The sequence below is a fragment of the Chiloscyllium plagiosum genome, chromosome 28, assembly GCF_004010195.1.
Source record: "Chiloscyllium plagiosum isolate BGI_BamShark_2017 chromosome 28, ASM401019v2, whole genome shotgun sequence".
Lineage (NCBI taxonomy): Eukaryota > Metazoa > Chordata > Chondrichthyes > Orectolobiformes > Hemiscylliidae > Chiloscyllium > Chiloscyllium plagiosum.
In genome coordinates, this window is record NC_057737.1 from 46,982,188 (window position 1) to 47,001,519 (window position 19,332).

The 19,332-nt window shown below is 40.6% G+C and overlaps 1 protein-coding gene across 1 annotated transcript in view; it reads left to right on the forward strand.

Annotated features, from left to right (window-relative positions):
- Positions 1-9,427, forward strand: part of nup88 (nucleoporin 88) — a 48,635-nt gene extending 39,208 nt beyond the window's left edge. Inside the window, exons 16-17 of the mRNA XM_043718836.1 lie at positions 1,174-1,292; positions 7,558-9,427. Of these exons, the coding sequence (XP_043574771.1) occupies positions 1,174-1,292; positions 7,558-7,621 (183 nt within the window). The 3' untranslated portion in view covers positions 7,622-9,427. The remainder of the gene's footprint in view (positions 1-1,173; positions 1,293-7,557) is intronic.
- The last annotated feature ends 9,905 nt before the right edge of the window (positions 9,428-19,332 follow it).

Consider the following 19,332-nt stretch of genomic DNA (forward strand, 5'->3'; position numbering starts at 1 on the left):
ACACACACACACACACACACACACACACTCACTTTCTCACACTCACAACCCCCACCCCAGACAGACACACAGACAGACAAAGACCCACATGCATACATATATTTTGTGTGGTGAATTTGTTTGGTACATTGCACTTTGCTTAAAAACCACATAGATTCATGTCGAACTCTGGGCTCAAAAACTGCATGAATTTATGTAAAACTCTGTTATTTCACTTTTTAGATTGGAATCAATCTAAACATCAGGTCATAGACAGAGAACACAGGGGGCTAAAATCTTCAACACATTGTCTAGCTATCACCATTGTTAACAGGTAACCCGAGAATGCAACTTTAAAAAAAAGGGTTTTGTGATTTACACATGAAAGAAGTGAAACTATCACTGTATTCTAACAGATGAAAGGCTTAACAGACAATCAATTCTTCAATGTATAATTTCAGTTACATCACACTGCAAATTTTTGCTATAAATTCTGTGTTACGATCGAGCCCTCCACAATCACCTGATGAAGGAGCGTTGCTCCGAAAGCTAGTGTGCTTCCAATTAAACCTGTTGGACTATAAACTGGTGTTGTGTGATTTTTAACTTCCTCCTGAATAGGTATAGTGATTTTCTATAAGCGGTCTTAGACACCGTGATTTTCCTTAGCAGTATGTCGAAGTGCAATGTTGCAGAGGAGCAGAACTGTTGCATTATAGCAGAACCGCCTGTATGTGTTCAGGATTCTATATTGCTAATTCAAAGAACAAGCCAATGTCATGGCCAATATTTATTCCTTAACTAAAAAAAATGTATCTAATCTTCATTGTGTATTGCTATGTGAAACATGCCTGTAAAGTGCTTTGAAACGCTGGTGGCCATAAAAGGTGCCCTATCAATGCAGATCTTTTGAAAAATTAGCTGGAGTTCATATTTGGTTATGCAGAATGGCTTTTTGGTTGCACAAGAACTCCAATCATTTACAATGATGTCTGGTTTTGCTCAAATGTAATTTAAGATAAATGAACCAGCTTGCTCTTTCTGTTTTTTTATTATATCTGAGGAAAATGCAGCAAGCAGTTTGTGATAACCACTTTAACCTGAAAGCAGGAAGTGGATTATAGTATAGGCTGGTGTCTAAATTAAATGTTGCAGTATTCCCTAATTAATATAATCAAATCCTTTTCATCTCAGGTCCAAATGAAGAGTGAATACCAGCAGAGGGAAATACATGAGCAAGAGAGTCCACGAAAAAAGAGCATCTCACTCAGTGCATCCCAGAAGAAGTGTGTTCAATCTGTTTTAAAGGAGCAGTAAGTATCAGAGATATCAAATGGATCAGTTGAATTGTAAACATAGGGAATACTATTAAATAAGCCCAACTTGTCAGCTAGCCAGCTTTGTAATCAAGTGTGAGAACCACACAGTGCTTTGGTACTGTGCTGCTGAATTTACCCTGCACTGCTTCCATCTCCTTGATGTATTTCCTGGGAAGTAGTGCTTAAATCCACCCAAATTGCAACTGCTGTGATAATTCCATTCATTTGAATACCAAGGTTGAATGCCAATTGAGCTCTGCTGTTCGGTTGGCCAATCAAGTTTCTCAAAGAAATCTAACCACAGGCGATCTTCCTTATGACAAGACATGTGTTAGATTATTGAGTGAGCCAAAGCATCCTCTTGCTCTGAGTATTTCATGCTTTGTAGCCTCGGTGCTCCAAACCCTGTAATTTTCCCCAGTCCTACAACCTCTGAGACACCTCCTTCAATTCTGTCGTCTTGACCATTCCCAGTTTTAATGGTGGTATTGTTGATGGCTGTGTTTTCAACTGCTTAGGCTCCAAGTTTTGGAATTTCCTCCTCAAACTTTTCACTTTGCTTCCATAAAATCCAGCTCTTCAGTTATTAGGTCATCTGTTTTCTCGGTGTATAGATGTCAAGTTTCCTTCAATAATATTTGTTCGGGGAATCATGGGATGTTTTGCTGCTTTTAAGGCATTTTGTTTTTGTAGCTAAAATATAACTTCCAAATGTCACCCCGCCCAATATTTGACCATCTTTGGAAGGAATGGAAACTGAAAATGTCACTAACAGATTTCTTAAGACAATCTCAGTCTGTAAAGTGGCAAGCCATGACAAGAGTTTCGGAGAATCCAGTGTCCTTGTACAGCCATCTTCCACCTCTTGGGTCTCAATACAAACCCTTTATGTACTTGTGGTAAGGTACAAGCAATACTGCATATTAGATATCTTACAGCGTGGCCCAACAAGTCCACACCGACCCCCCGAAGAGCAACCCACCCAGGCCCATTCCCCGACATTTACCCCTTCATCTAACATTACGGGCAATTTAGCATAGCCAATTCACCTAACCAGCACATCTTTGGACTGTGGGAGGAAACTGGAACTCCTGGAGGAAACCCATGCAGACACAGGGAAATTGTGGAAACTCCACACAGACAGTTGCCTGAGGCGGGAATTGAACCCGGGTCCCTGGCGCTGTGTGGCAGCAGTGCTAACCACTGTGCCACCGTTACCAAGAATAGTTCCATGTACAGACTGTGACTGACAGAGTGATCTCCTTTAAAATAAGCACGAGTAGGCTGTATTTTGGCTTGGGGACTTTTAATCACTGAATGAAGATCGGATGAAGGGGATGATGTATTCTCTCATTGAACTCTTCCTGTCTTAGTTGTGATTGCTCACTTAATGGATTGGCGTTTTTCACAATTTCCTTTTATCAACACGACTTACAGTCCTTCAGCAAAACTTGGATGCATAGTTTTCAAGTTTTAGTCTCAGCTTTCTATAGGCAAATGATAAGGTTTCATTACAAATCCCTTTGACTATCACTGGTGTCATCCATCAGTTGAAATATATACGCATTATCCTTGTCTGCTACCTTCTGACCAATTCTCTATCAGATCAAAAATATTCTGCTGGAGGAGTTTAAAAACTCACTTCCAGAGACGCTAAGAATTCACGTGGAGGAACAAAGTTCGGGAAGTGAGAAGGGCAGCAGAATTAGCAGATGAATATTTGTTTGTGCATAAGACAGTTTCTGGCCAGAATTTCACCTTATAGAAGTTGGGAGAAGGGGCGATCCTACACTACAGAACAAAGAGTAGAGAACAGTGGTTAAGTGTTTACCACAGGTTAAAAAAGAAGCCCAAGAGGGTGAAAAGGTGAAAGGCCTCAGGTGTTTCCACTGTGGTAAAGTGAGACATGCAAAGTCACAGTGCTGGTTGTTTAAAACAAAAAGGTACTGTGGAAAAAGATGTTGTAAAAGAAGCTAAGCATTAGTAAAAGTAGTAAATGAGACCCCAAGAAGAGCGGAGGAGCTGCAGAAGAGTGCACAGCCCAGGCAGAGGCTGGTTATGGAGTTAGTGCTTGATCTCTACAAAGAATTTACCTCTGTGGGTAAAGTTTACTCAAAGGGCGGGAAAGAAGGGTAAGAAGTTGTTATAATTTTGAGAGATACAGGATCTAACCAGTCTCTAATATTAAGACATGAGCAAATTTGCAGTCTTTCTGACCTGGTACCTGAGAGTGTGGTAATTTGTGGGATAGATTAGATTAGATTAGATTACTTAGTGTAGAAACAGGCCCTTCAGCCCAACAAGTCCACACCTCCCCGCCGAAGCGCAACCCACCCATACCCCTAAATTTGGACTGTGGGGGAAACCGGAGCACCCGGAGGAAACCCACGCAGACACTGGGAGAATGTGCAAACTCCACACAGTCAGTCGCCTGAGTCAGGAATTGAACCCGGGTCTCTGGAGCTGAGAGGCAGCAGTGCTAACCACTGTGCCACCGTGCCGCCCCAATAGGTAGACAGAAATTTAGCATTCCCCTATGTAAGATCAGGTTGGACTGCCAACTCAAAACTGGGGCAGTTACAGTGGGAGTGATTAACAGAGTGTCAGTTCCAGGAATCCAGTTTGTTCTTGGGAATAGTTTAGCAGGGTCCAAGATGGAAGTAACACCCCTTGTTGTGGAGAAGACTAAGAAACTGAAGAGTTAAAACAGAAATATCCTGGTAATTTCCTAAACTCTGTAGTAACAAGATCCCAGTATCATACATCACAGCAGGAAGCAAAAAACTGAAGAGAAAAATGAAGGAGTTGAGGTTCAGTGAGCGGGCGCCCTGTTTGATGTAACGGTGCAGGAAAAACCTGAACAGGTAGAGGGTCAGATAGTAGTGTTTAATTCTGAAAGACTAATGGACTTGCAACAGAAAGATTCCACAATAAAAGATATACATGTTGCGTACTCCGAAAAGGAGGCAGAGAATATTCTGAAAGAACTGGAGAAACTGGTGTTAGTTACTGCCTGAGAGAGGAATGAAATCCAGATGTTGTGGATTTTGATGTGCTGCAAAATATGTTAAAAAAATGAAGTCCTTGAGGAATGGGATAGGTTAGTAAACTGTCTCAGAAGCGAAAAACACAGTTGAAAGATTTGTTACAGCAGTATGAGGATATATGTAGGAATCGGATGGGGAGGACTCATGCAACCGTACATGAAGTAGACGTAGGGAATGCTGTTCTGATAAAACAACACCCCATCGGCTTAATCCTCTCAAAGACAGACAGGTCCAGAAGGAGACAGAGGCCATGCTTAACGAGAACCGAGCCAGAACAAGTAGAGTTCACCGATTTTGTCTTAGTTCCCAAACCTGATGGGACTCGACGATTTTGCATGGATTATCAGAAGGTCAACGCTGTTACAAAATCAGACTTGTATACAATACAGAGATTGAAGGACTGTATTGAGAAAGTCGGACAAGCCAGTTGCATCACCCAGTTGGACTTACTGCATGGTTACTGGCAGGTACCTTTTATCAGAGACAGCGAAATAAATTTCTGCATTTGTAACCCCAACTGATGCCTTTTGGAATGAAGAACGCACCCACCACATTCCAAAGACTCGTGAACAGAGTTGTGGCTGGGTTAACAAACTGCAGTCTATCTGGACGCTGTAGTGATCTTTACTAAGTCCTGGAAAGAACACATCATAGAATTGGCAGAGCTCTTTGAATACGAGAAGGAAAACTGGTGATAAACAAAACTGAATTCATGAAAGCAGAAGTGACGTTCTTGGGTCATAACATTGGTCATAGGTTGACCCCACAAAACGCAAAGATAGAGGCCATCAAGGAATTTCCACGATCAACCTCTAAGAAAGAGGTGTTTTAATTCTTGGGGCTAAGTGGATTTTATCGGAAGTTTGTTCCAAACTTCAGCAGTGTAGTGGCATTGTTAACCAATTTGCTGAAGTTCACAATCTTTCGGTGGACAGAACCATGCTAGGAGGCATTCGACCATTTAAAAGAATATTAACCATTGCACCAATTTTAGCTACACCAAACTTTTCAAAACCTTTCAAAGTTGCCATTTGATGGTAGTGACACAGGAATTGGAGCTGTACTGCTACAGGAAGATGATGATGTCAGTCAGTTACTTTTCGAAGCAACTCAACATCCACCAGAGGAAATATTCCATGATCAAAAAAGAACCATTGAGTTTGGTTATGACCTTACAACATATAAATATATGTCACAAACGATGTGTCTGAGGTGGTTGTGTACACTGATCATAATCCTCTTACATTCTTGAAATATGTTAAAGACAAGAATATGAGACTATTTCATTGGATTCTTATTTTACAGACTTCTAATTTACAAATTGTGCATATCGCGGGTCATAATCGCAGATGCGTTATCATGGATTTAACTGAAAATATAGATGAGATTGGTATCCATTCAATGTTATATATGAAGAAATTAATATGAACTTAGATTAAAGTCATATGTATGTCATGATATTGTGATTAAGGAATAGAAGAAAAAGTGAAGCCATCTTTTCGTTATGATGGTTCATTTTTTTTCTCAAGGAGGGAGGTGTTATGAAGGTGTGTCCTACAGAGGAAGCTGGCAGGGACTGACAAAGTACAGAGTGTGCTGAACAGTTTAAAAATGTTACATTTGATTGAAACAAATAGCTGGAGTTATGTTGCCATGGTACAAACACAAATTCAAATTTGTCCAATCAGTTTAAATTATGCACCAGATACCAAATTCCAATCAAATTTGAATGTAATGTTTTGATAACATCAAACTAATGAAAAAACCCAATGTTTTGGGGTATAAAATCAGACATTTTGAACAGTCAGTGGGAGAACTGCCAAGAGCACCAACAAGTATAGACTGCTAGCCGACTATGTCTCTGAAAGGTATCTGTCCAGAAGAAAAGCTGTGCAGCAGAAGACCAAAAAAAATGATACAGGAAAATCTACATAGGCGAATTGACAGCTGGCTGGTTTTGAAACATGGTTTTGTTTTGTAAATCTTAATTGGGGGTTTTCTATCGGACCAGTATTGTAGAGTGAGAGGTAAAAGATAGGTTTAAGAGAAAGGAGTTGTAATTAGCTATGGTTTTAATGTTCTCTGTTGGACTTGAATAAAATTGTTAATTTTTACTTTAAATGGTGACCTCTCGGATAGTTCTTTGCCTCTTGAGGTTTAACAGATTTTGGCACGAGTTGAGTTTCACTGAGTTGGGTTTAAGTTAGCAGAGGGGCTTACCCTGTGTTGTAACACTTTGATGACCTTTTGTACCTGGAAGCATAGGAACAGAGCTAATCTGTGACCAAATGCTTTGTCTTTTTCCATGTAACCCTTAATACCTTTAGAAATCATAAAATATCTGTTAAATGTCTCCTTAACATTCTGTACAGAGAACTCATTGTCACTACACATAACTGAAGTATGACACCCCAGTACTATCTGAGTAAATCTATTCTGCATCTATGTGAGGACTTGACATTCTTCCTAAATGTTTTGGCCTTGATTGTGCTCAGTATTTCAGCTAGAGCATAACTAGTGAATTTGTTTTGGAGGTTTAGCATAACTTAGTGCTTTTGTACTTGATGCCTCATTATTTGTAATGCACAGGCTCTTGTATGCCTTTTTAACATGCTTCTCTGACAATCATGACAGCGACAGTCGTCATAGATTAACTTATCACTAGTTAGGAAGAATCCTGTTTAAGTAGTGAGTGTTGTCTGCACCACTGCCAGACTCTCAATCTTATCCTCCAGGCACCCTAACTTCTGTATCTTACCTTTTCACAGGAGCAGTCAAAATGGTTGTTTGTCATGCTGGACCCTTTACATTGCAGAATGTGGCACTAGCCCTTGTTTAAAAGGGGGAGGCCATAGTGTGACTTCCCCTTGCAGCATGAGGGACTTATCCGAATGGAAGTAAAGCTCTGTAATTCTGAAAAGAGCCCTAATTGGAATCCGCATCAGAATGGCAGAGCTCACTCTTCATGTTAAAAAGGAGTGTGGTAATTTGATTACAAAATGGCTCATTATTTCTTTATAGGTGATGACTAGCACTAACTCTAACTGATCAGATCAGTTTAAAATAATTGAATTGATTTTTGTTGGGTGACATTTGGGCTGATTTGACCGAGTTAAGGTGTAGACCGATTCTGCTCTAATTGTAAGGTGATCAGACTTCATGGTTGAATGGTCTGCTGCCAATTATTTTAATGTCTTAATTTTCTTTTTCAGGAGTGACCGTATTACTGAAATAGTGAGGAAAATTAATGACATCAGAGTTCATGTGAACTTTTAGTCCTGAGCTTGTTCTGCACGACGATGGCAAGTTATCTTTGAAGCATGAAGTTTGAAAGTTCAATGAAAGATGTCTCCAATTCCTCTGAGACTAAGTTGAGGAAAGCAAAAGTAACAACATTTCGGCCATTGCTGATCTTACTCAAACTTTCAACACTCTTTCATACAAGGCGCAATGAAATTCATTCTGGGTGGAATTTCATTAGGTTTTATTTTCAGTTGGCATAAAGATCCAAATCGGTAACCTTGCATCTCAGATCCTCTTACAATTTATATACAGTTCTCCAATCAAAAGGAATCATTTGATAGAGAGACTGGTGCTCCACCAAGGATTAGTCGAAGATCATCCATCGCTCTCCGATCATTAACCTGGTTCTTCTCTGAATACTATATCTCAAACTCAAAATTACTATTACCAACCTCTTACTGGACTAAATGCCGCCAGTGGAAGGGATATTTTGTTTTTCTGATTTCTGGCTTGTGCCATGTACGGTTTCACCTCATGCCTAAAATGCAGTTCTTTTTGTATAAGTCTAGAATTGTGCTCAAACACTTTTCTAATGCCCCCAAAGCCTGATTCTAGAATTGTTTCATTCAAAGCAGCAGAATATTTGCTTTATCTGTTCATTTTGGTAGTTGCTTAAAGCAGGGGGAAAATACCCCCCTGTGTCTTGGGATCCTGTACTCTACATTATGTCCACCCATAGGGTGGATGAATCTTTCTCCCTCCAGCTGCCACTACTCAAAACCATGCTTCTGGCATTTCCTTTTGTTGCAGTTTAACAGCTTTAATCTGGCTCACAACATGGGTCTCACCACACTGTAGGCATATGTATTTCATGCTTGCTTGTGCAGCTGATTTTCAGCTTTTAAAATTGTTTCTGGAGATGTATTTTAATGCATAAAGGAAATGTGCACACCCTTCATCAGATGTTTTGTCACATTTTATATTGTTTTTGTTGGACCAGTTTGGAAGGCCCTTCTGAAAGTGGCCATATCTCTTGACAATGCTTTGAGTTTCACTTTGCACACTTGTTGTTTTACTGGTTGGGAGAAGGTGTCTGATTACATCTCTCGATCTCCACCACCTAGGTGGATGTAACAACACTGCCCCTAGTTTTACTGCCTCACACTGACTCTGGCCTTATGACCTGTTGCTCCCACTGAAAAGTGTGTGCAAGTCCAGTGACTTTATGATCAGAATTTGCTCTGATATCCATCATCCCCCATGAGAAGTCATCACGCGGGTGAAATGATGGAATGGGGAGGTGGAGAGAGAGAAAAAACCGTTCACGTACAAAACCTTACATGGTAGGAGACAGTAATTTAGAAAGGGAAGGGTGACAACTGATCCAGGTTTGATTCTATAATTAATAATCCAAACATTACGATATTTGAAATAATATTTTGGAAGTTCTTGTAAATGAATCTGACAGTTTTGTACTCATATCTAGTTTATTTTTGCAACTCAGCTGTTGATTTATGAAAGGAGGTCCTCTGTTTGGAGATGCGATGGCTGCTGTAACTCTTTGTAAATGCTATGCAGGAGGAGAAGGAAGTAAGGTTAATTTAATGCGCCAAATGGGAATCAGGTTAATTAGTGCCCAATTTTACTCTCCACTGAAGTCCATTTTCTATTTGATGGATTATATTAAAATTACCCTAAATATTTTTTGATAAAGTAGTGTTTAAACATGTTCATCCAGAGCTTACAGCCAATGTACAAGATCTTTTTTAAAATGTATTACTTTGAAATATAATTTTGTGTACTTTATACAACTATGTGAATAAAAGCGTTTATATGGTCTGTGTTGTATTGTTGATGAAAGAGCTAACTCACAGGTTGAGCAGTATGGCTGAGGAAAGCTGATGTAGCGCCTCATCCATTCAGTGGAAGCATAGGAAATGGCAAAGATAATGCTGGAAATGCTCATTGAGTGGCATCTGTGGGCAGAAGGAGGGTGTTTTGGGTTGATGACTTAATTAGCGAAAGATGTAACAGACTTGAAGCAGGTACAGAGGCAGAGAAAGGGGACATAGTGGAAATACTGCAGGAGTAGGTTACTCTGTCCCCTCAAACAGTCCAACATTCTAAATCATGGGTGATCATCTACTTGAACACCCCATTCCTGCACTATCCCCATATCCCTTTATATCTTCAGTAACTAGACATCTCTGCATCCCAGTCTTGAGCTTATCTAGTAGCTAAGCCTCCATAACCCCTGGAGTAGAGAATTCTCAAGATTCACCATCCTCTAACAGATTAAATGACAAAAGGATAATGTGTGACAAAATACAAAAATCATCTGCAAGAGCTGTAAAGTGACACCAATATGATTGTTATTGGCTGTATGATAAAAGGGAATAGTTGTTATGATCTAGTATTGTTGAACTCATCTGGAAGGCTGCAAAGTGACCAGTTGAAAGATGAGGTGCTGTTTTTCAGTAGAATGATGTAAGAGACAGAGGGCCTCATTTCTCATGGCCTCATTCCTGATGAAGGGCTTTTGCCTGAAACATCAATCCTCCTACTCCTCAGATGCTGTCTGACCTGCTGTGTTTTTCCAGTGCCATACCCCCGATTCAAAGACAGAGGGTCTAAGGGGAAACTGAGTCAGGAATTTGTGACAAGTGACTGCAAGGTCAGGGCTGGAGCAGAGGTGATCCAAAACGTCTCATCCTGACTGCATTTGGTTGCTCCTACTATCGATTAGAAATGTCACTGTTATAAGAGGTGATTATGAGATATAGGAAGCGGAATAGATAATTTAGTGATCAAGGCTGGTCTGTAATTCATTAAGATCATTAATCTGTTTGTTACCTTCACCCCATTTTCCTTTCTGTTCCCATAACACTTGCCTCGCTTGTAGATTAAAAATCAAACTCGGCCTTTTATGATGCATGCTGGGGAAGAGCATTCCAAAGACTCAGAGCATTCAGTTCCATCCTAAATTGGCAAACCTTTTTAAACCATTTCCAATATAAGTATGACCCTCCTTAAACATGGAAACCAAAACTAGACCATACTTTAGATGCAGTTGTAGGTTTTGGCGTGTCAACCACTGCCAGCTCATGTTTGGAATAGCTTGTTGCCATTGTGAGTCTTTTAAATAAGATGTAGTTATTGCATAATTGAAATTGGATACAAGTTACATCGGTAAGACAAACATGGTAACAAAGACTATTGGGAGTCTCAGGATATATGGATATAGTTCACTTAATACAAGCTGCCAGAGGAAGTGGAGGATGTGGCTACAATTATAACATTTAAAGGGCATTTAGGTAGGTATATGAATAGGAAAGATATAGAAGGACCTAGGCCAAACGCTGGCTATTGGGATGTCTGGTGCCGAAGAGTTGGACTGTAGGGTGTTTCTGTCCTGTATGACTCTTAAGATCCAAAATTGTTCTGGCTTAACCCTATTCAGTTGGTATGATATCATACGTCTGGGTGGAGCCTAATGCAGTCACCAATGTTGACCCTTTAGAACCATGACTGGAGAAAATCTTGCCCAAAGTTTGTTCTTGTGGTTAACATTTGACATTCATAATCATAATAGTGGCACAGTGGCTCAGTAGTTAGCACTGCTGCCTCTCAGCACCAGGGACCTGGGTTCGATTCCAGCCTCAGCGATTGTCTGTATGGAGTTTGCACACACTCCCTGTGTCTGTGTGGGTTTCTTCCAGGTCCTCCAGTTTCCTCCCACAATCAAAGATGTTAGGTGGATTGGACCATACGAAATTGCACATCGTGTTCAGGGATGTACGGGTTAGGTGTATTAGTCAGAGGAAATATAGAGTAGGGAAATGGGAGGGTTGGTGTAGACTTGTTGAGCCAAATAGCCTGTTTCTACACTATAGGGCTTCTATGGTTCATCTAATGTATTTAATGTTGCATAGAGGATGTGTTTTGAAAGATGTGGAAGATGGGATTTTGTGGACAAACTTTACTTTAAAATCACTGTCAAAAGTTTGCTGTAAGTATTAGAATTTTTTTAACAAATCTCCCTCAATCACATGACAGGTGACAACTGTTTGCTTTGCCATAGACCCTGTCTGGGCTTTTTTTGAAATCACAGGTTTGGAGTGATTCTTGTTTATTGATCTGGTTCAGTTGAAGAAAAGCCTGTGAAGAACAAGCTAAATTGACAAAAAGCTTGCTCTGACCAAGCTACAAAGTTGATGCCTCCTATTTCTGAAAAGAAACCCTCCCAAAAAACAGTTCAGGGAGCAACTGTTTGTCCTCTTGAAAGTGATTGAAAGAACATCTCGAGATTGCAAACAATTTTTGGGCAGGAAATACAAAGACTGAAGAGACAACCATGTGACTTGACTAAACCTGTTGGAGCAAGCACTTTGAAACATTCAAACAAAAACCAAGCTGATAATCTGAAGCAAACACACAATGCTGGAGAAACCTAGCAGGTTTGGCAGCATCTGTAGAGAGTGAAACAAAGTTAACATTTCAAGTCCAGTATTGCATCATGAATGAGTTGGACTGAAGAGTCTGTTTCCATGCTGTACATCTCTATGACTCTAACTGATACCAAGGACAAAAGAGGAAATCTGTTCTTGTGTCTCTGAATTTGCTACCAGACCTGAGTTTCTCCAGCATTCTTTGTGTTTGATTTGGAACATTCTATGTTTTATCCTTTGGCCTTCAACCCATTGGCCAAATATTTTGTTTTGAGAAAGCTAATCTCTGCAGAGTTTAATTTTCTCTTTTTCTGAAGTTGGAGTTGTGCTTATATTTTGGAGATATTTATAGGATAAATATTAATACTTCTACATTAAAATATTGTTTTGATCATAAGCCTATTGTGTTTATTAAGAAACCTTGTTGATAGATCCTTGTGTTTAAAACTTTTTATGGACTACATTTATTTAGTCATTTTGATAACTAGCAAAAATATTTTCTAATGGAACTAGTGGAATCAAAGTAATAGCACTCTCCTACAGCCTCAGCAGTAACCTAAAAATGGGGTCTTGTCTGAGATACCTGACAAGGACGTGTTTTAATTAAAGAGGGGTGATGATAATTTGAAAAAAGGATAATGCAGAAGAAACCTGGTATATTGCTGTTTGTGTTAAAATGGCTTGTGCCAGTTGCTAAGACTCTTTCAGATATTGAAGATTTATCACTGAATGAGTTACAAAGAATAACCACGGTAAGAATAATTGAGTTGTCTGGGAGATTAAGGTTAGAATTAAAACCAATGGTTAAGTGACATAGTTGAGGTAATGACACAGCATTTGAAGTTGTAAGAAGAGCAAAGCAAACTGGACGGTGAGTTAGTGAGAATTCAGTTGCAGAGGAAGCAGAAACAGAAGTAAATGGAAATTTATTAAAAGACTTGAAATTGTGAAGTTCAAAAAGAAAGGAAAAATTCTTTTCAGGCAAAAGAAAGGGAGTATCAGCTTAAAAGGCTTGAACTGAAAGAAAAGCCTCTGATGTTGAGGATTATCCTGATCCTGAAACACCTGGGTTAATCCACATTTTAGGACTGAACATATTAAATTACCCATAGTGTCCAGGGATGAGCAGGCTAGATAAATTACCATGTGAAATGCAGGGTTCTGGGGATAAGGGGGTGGGGGTGCTGTGGGTATGGCTGGGATGCTCTTCAAAGAGGTGATGTGGACTTGATGGGCCAAATAGTCTCCTTCCACACTAGGGATTCTATGAGCAAAAGGTTGAAATTCTATTTATTACCTTAATTAGTTGCTGCACATGAATGTTAACTTCTTGTGATTCATGCGCAAGAACACTCGACCCTCCCTGCAACACTTGTTTCTCTAGATTCAAATAATAGTCAGTCTTTTGATTCTTTCTCCTAAAGTGCACTATTACAGACTGTTACAGCATTTACCTGATGACAGTGTGGCAAATTGCCCAAGTATGTCCTGTACATAAAAAGGAGAAATCTAAACCAGCCAATTACCACCTCATCAGTCTACTCTTTATCATCAATAAAGTGACAGGAAGGTGTCATAACAGCACTTTCAGGCACCACCCCTCAGGTGATGCCCAGTTTGGGTTCTGCCAGGGCCACTCACCTTCTGACCTCATGACAGACTTAGTTCACACATCGATCAAAGACCTGAATTCCAGAGTGAAAATAGGTATCAAGGGGCAAACTTTCAAGTGGTTGGAATCATACCTGACTGACTGACAGACAGATAGTTGTTGTTATAGAGTCATACAGCATGGAAACAGATCCTTCGTCCAGGTTGACCAAGATTCCCAACTAAACTAGTCCCACTTGCCTGCATTTGGCCTAGATCCCTTCTAACCTTCCATATACATATACCTCTTCAAATGTTCTTTATATGTTGTAACTTTATCTCCACCCTCTGTGTGAAAAAGTTGCCCCTCCGGTGCCTGCCTTCCATGATTTTATAAAACTCAACCTCCTGCACTCCAGTAAAAAAAATGTCCTAGCCTAATCAGCCTCTCCTTATAACTCAAACCCTCCATGCCTGGCAACATCTTGTAAATCTTTTCTGACCTTGCTCCAATTTAATAATATCCTTACAGTAGCAGGCTGTTGAAGGTTAGTCATCTAAGCTTCAGGATCTCTCGACAGGAGTTCCTCAGGGTAGTGGCCTAGGCCCTACCATCTTCAGTTTCTTCATAAATGACCTTCCCTCCATCATAGGGGGCAGAAGTGGGAATGTTTGCCGTTGATTGTACAATGTTCAGCACTATTCCTCAGAGACTGAAGCAGTCCATGTTCAAATGCAACAAGATCTGAATAACATCCAGTCTCGGGCTGATAAGTTGTAAGTAACATTTGTGCCTTCATATTATATTCCCTCAGCTATAAAAGCCAATATTCCATTCACTTTCTTTATTATCTGCTGTACCTGCATGCTAGTTTTCTGTGACTCATGAATGGGTACATCTAGTTCCCTCTGCACCAGAGCACCCCAGACTCTCTCCCCATTTAGATTAGAGGTTGCCTTCCCATTTTTTTCAACCCAAATGTATGACCTCACACTTATCCACATTAAACTCTATCTGCCACATTTTGCCCACTCTTCTAACCTATCTATATCCATTTGTAAGGTTCTTATTTCCTCATTGCAATTTAGCATCCTGCCTATTTTTGTGTCATCTGCAAATTTAGCTGTAGAGCCTTCTATCTCTGTACACAAGTCGTTAATGTAGATTGTAAATAGCTGGGATCCAAGCACCGAACCCTGTGGCACCCCACTAGTTACCTCTTGCCATCCAGAAAAAAAGCCATTTATCCCAACTCTGTCTTCTGTCCATCAGCCAGTCATCAATCCAGGCTGATAAATTACCCCATCCCATCTGATTCAACTTTGTAAATTAACCTGTTGTGCAGCACTTTATTAAACACCTTCCAGAAGTCCAGATAAATTACATCTACAGCGTCCCCATTACCCATTTTGCTTGTTACTTCTTCAAAGACCTATAGCAAATTAGTCAAACATGATTTGCCCTTCATAAAACCATGCTGACTCTGATGGGTAGTGTTTTGACTTTCCGAATGTCCTGATATTGTTTCCTTGATAATTGATTCTAACACTTTCCCAATGAACATTTTGCCTTCCTTCATTTTGAATAAAACCATTTTCTAATCCACTGGAACCTATCCCATGGCCAGGGAATTTTGGAATATTGTAACCAATACTATCTCTGCTGCCACTTTCTTTAATACGCTAGGATGTAGGCCATCAGGCCTGGGGGACTTGCCTGTCCTCAATCCTAATAGTTCACTGAGTACCTTTGTCCTATTAATGTTGATTGTTCTACCTTATCCATTGACTCTGATTTGCCCATCCCAGCCAGAATGGTACTATTGTCCTCCACAATGAAAACTGAAGCAAAGTATTGATTCAGCATCTCTGCCAGCTCAATGTTCCCTACTATTAACTCTCCAGTTTCATCTTCCAAAGGACCAACATTCACCAACAAGCTGGACATCATCCAGCACAAAGCAGCCCGCTTGATTGGTATTACATCCACAAGTATCCATTCCCTCCAATACCGATGCTCAGTAGCAGTAGTGTGTACTATTAACAAGATGCACTGCAGAAATTTACCAAAGATTCTCAGACACCATCTTCCAAACCCACAACCATTTCCATCTAATTGGGCAGAAATGGAAACACCATCACCTGGAAGATCCCCTCCACGCCACTCACCATCCTACCGTGGAAATATATCGCTGTTCTTTTGCTATGGCTGGGTCAAAATCCTCCCCACCCAGACCCATTCCCCTACACCTAACTCTACAGGCAATTTAGCTCAGCCAATTCACCTAACCTGCACATCTTTGGACTGTGGGAGGAAACCAGAGCGCCCGGAGGAAACCCACGCAGACACAGGGAGAATGAGCAAACTCCACACAGGCAGTTTCCTGAGGCAGGAATTGAACTGTGAGGCAGAAGTGCTAACCACCGTGCCATCCTTGATGGGCCAAATAGCCTAATTTTGCTTCTATAACTTATGACCTTATGACCTTACATGGACCAATGCTGGGACTACAACTGTTTGTAATGTATATGTTAATAACTTGGAGGAAGGAAGCGAATACACTGTAACCAAATTTGCAGTTGATACAAAAATAGATTTAAAGGTAAAAAGCTAAAAAGAAAATTGATTATGAAAGTAAATTGGCAAGAAATGCAGAAAACAAAACAAGTTTCCACACTTTTCTGAGAGGGTAGCAAATATCTGGAATTCTCTGTCTTGGAGAGTCGTGGAGGTTAGATCACAAAAACTATTTGAAGAGCAGGTAGATACATATTTAAAGTAGGAGTTAAGGGCTATGAGGAATGACACAAAACTGGAATTGAAAAGACTAGCTAATGTAAGTGTGGGGCCCTTGGAGGATGCAGCTGGGGAATTAAAAACAGGAAGCAGGGAAATGATAGATAATTTAAACTAATATTTTGCAACATAACTATTCCAACAATATCAGAGAAACAACATGTTAATGGGAGAAAGGTATTTTTTATTCATTTGTGGGATGTGGACATTGCTGGCTGGCCAGTATTTATTGCCTGTCCCTAGTTGCCCATGAGAAGGTGGTGGTGAGCTGCCTTCTTGAACCTCTGCAGTCATCTGCTGTGGGTTGGCATGCTTACCTTCAGTGACTGGTGCACAAAGACACCCAGGTCCCACTGTACATTCCCCACTCTCAAAGTACAGCCATCCAGGTAGTAATCTGCCACCTTGTTTTTGCTTCCAAAGTGAATAGCCTCACATTTATCCAAATTAAACTGCATCTGTCATTGAGTTGCCCACTCACCCAACCTGTCCAGATCATGCCAAAGGATCCCTCCATCCTCCTCACAGCTCACCCTCCCACCCAACTTGGTAACTCTGCAAACTTTAAGATGTTACATTTTGTTCCCTCATCCAAATCACTGATATATATTGTGAATAGCTGGGGTACTAGCACTGATCCCCATGTCACCCCACTAGTTACTGCCTGGCAGTTTGAAAAGGACCCATTAATTCCTACGCTGTTTCCTCTCTGACAACCAGTTTTCTATACATCTCAATACACTTCCCCAATCCTATGTACTTTAATCTTGCACAACAATTTCTTATCCAGGACTACGTCAATTTTTTTTCTGAAAGTCCTAACATACCACATTGACTGGCTCCCTCTTGTCAACTCTACCAGTTACATCTTCATAGAATTCCAACAGATTTGTCAGCCATGATTTCCCCTTCATAAATCCATGCTGACTCTGTCTAATCCTGCCACTGCTTTCTAAATGCTCTGGTATGAAGTCCTTGAAAATGGATTTGAGAACTTTCCCCACTACTGATGTTAGGCTTACTGGTCTATAATTCCCCGTTTTCTCTCTACGTCCCTTTTTGAATATTGGAGTGACATTAGATACCCTCCAATCTGTAGGGACTGTTCCAGAGTCTGTAGAGTACCCCCTTATCCTTCTAAACTCCATACAGTATGGACCCAGAGTCCTTAACCACTCCTCATATGACAAGCTCTTCATCCCCAGGATCATTCTTGTTAAACCTCATCTGAACCCTCTCCAATGCTAACAAATCCTTCCTTGGATGCAGACCCCAAAGCTGCTCACAATATTCCAATGCGGTTTGACCAGAGCCTCAGCGGTATGTTTCTGCTCTTGTATTCTAGCCCTCTTGAAGTGATTGTTAATATTACATTTGTCTTCTTGATTGCCAACTGAACCTTCATGTAACCTTGAGGATTCTGAATGAGGACTCCTGCGTCCTTTTCTACTTCAAATTTCCAAAGTCTTTTTTTGATTAGAAAATAGTCTATGCCTCTGTTCTTCCTTCCAATTCTTCCTACCTCACACCTTCCCATATTGTATTCAATCTGTCACTTCTTTGCCCACTCTCCTATGCTAAGTTCTTCTGCAGCCTCCCCGGTTCCTCAACACTACCTTCCTTGAGCCTTTCTTTGTGCAATTAAGTTTAGTAACAGTCCCCTCAGTTCCTTCATTCAAATCGTTATTATATAACATGAATAATTGTGGTCCCAACACGGACCCTTGTGGAACTCCACGAGTCAGTGGCTGCCATTCTGAAAAAGACCACTTTATTAATACGTTCTGCCTTCTGCCAGTCAGCCAATCCTCTATCCATGCCCTCTGTCTCTCCATCTATCTTTGTGCCATCTGCAAATTCAGCAACAATGTCTCAACTCAATGGTCACGAGACATAAACATGAAACAGAACTCCTAATCGCTGTTTTCTGACGATGAGCCAATCAATAGTTGAAGCCAAAGTTATGACGTCAATTAGGGTCTCTACAAGCCACTCCCATCATCTCAATCTGACCTTTTCATTCCTACTCACATCCATTCTGATTTGACATTTGGATATTCTGAACGAAGATCCTGACTCACAGATGTCTTTACATCATCCTTTCATGTCAGGCCTACACCTCTTTGCAGAACCCAAGAGAAAATGCTGGAAAATCTCAGCAGGTCTGGCAGCATCTGTAAGGAGAGCAAAGAGCTGACGTTTCGAGTCTAACTGACCTCTTTGCGGATGTCACCTGACTTTGTATATTCTATATTCTGGAAATGTATTTTCTGACCTTGGTCAACTTGTACTCATGCAGCTTTTTTTTTGTGTGAATGATTTTTGTGTTCAGATAATAAGAACTTTTTTCAAAATTATTCTTTGCATTGACGTTATTTGTTCATCTGTTCATGACATTTTTCAAGAAATGTGCACCTGAAGCCACAAGTCTCATTGGACATGCACTGTATTTATCTTCATAACATTTAGAGCATGCCCACAGTCCAAATTGGATAACATCACTCTTGCTTACATTCAACTCCATCTGCCACAGCTTGGTGCATTCACTTAACAGAAAATAGCAAATGAAAATTGATAGACTATTATCTACACAGTCTATAATGCAGAGCTTAAAAATATGTTGCTGGAAAAGGGCAGCAGATCAGGCAGCATCAAAGGAGAAGGAGAATCGACATTTCGGGCATAAGCCCTTCTTCAGGAATGAGGAGGGTGTGCCAAGCAGGCTGAGGTATAAGGTAGGGAGGAGGGACTTGGGGGAGAGGCGTTGGGAATGCGGTAGGTGGAAGGAGGTTAAGGTGAGGGTGATAGGCCGGAGAGGGGGTGGGGCGGAGAGGTCGGGAAGATTGTTGCAGGTTAGGAAGGCGGTGCTGAATTTGATGGATTTGACTGAGACAGGCTGGGGGGAGGGG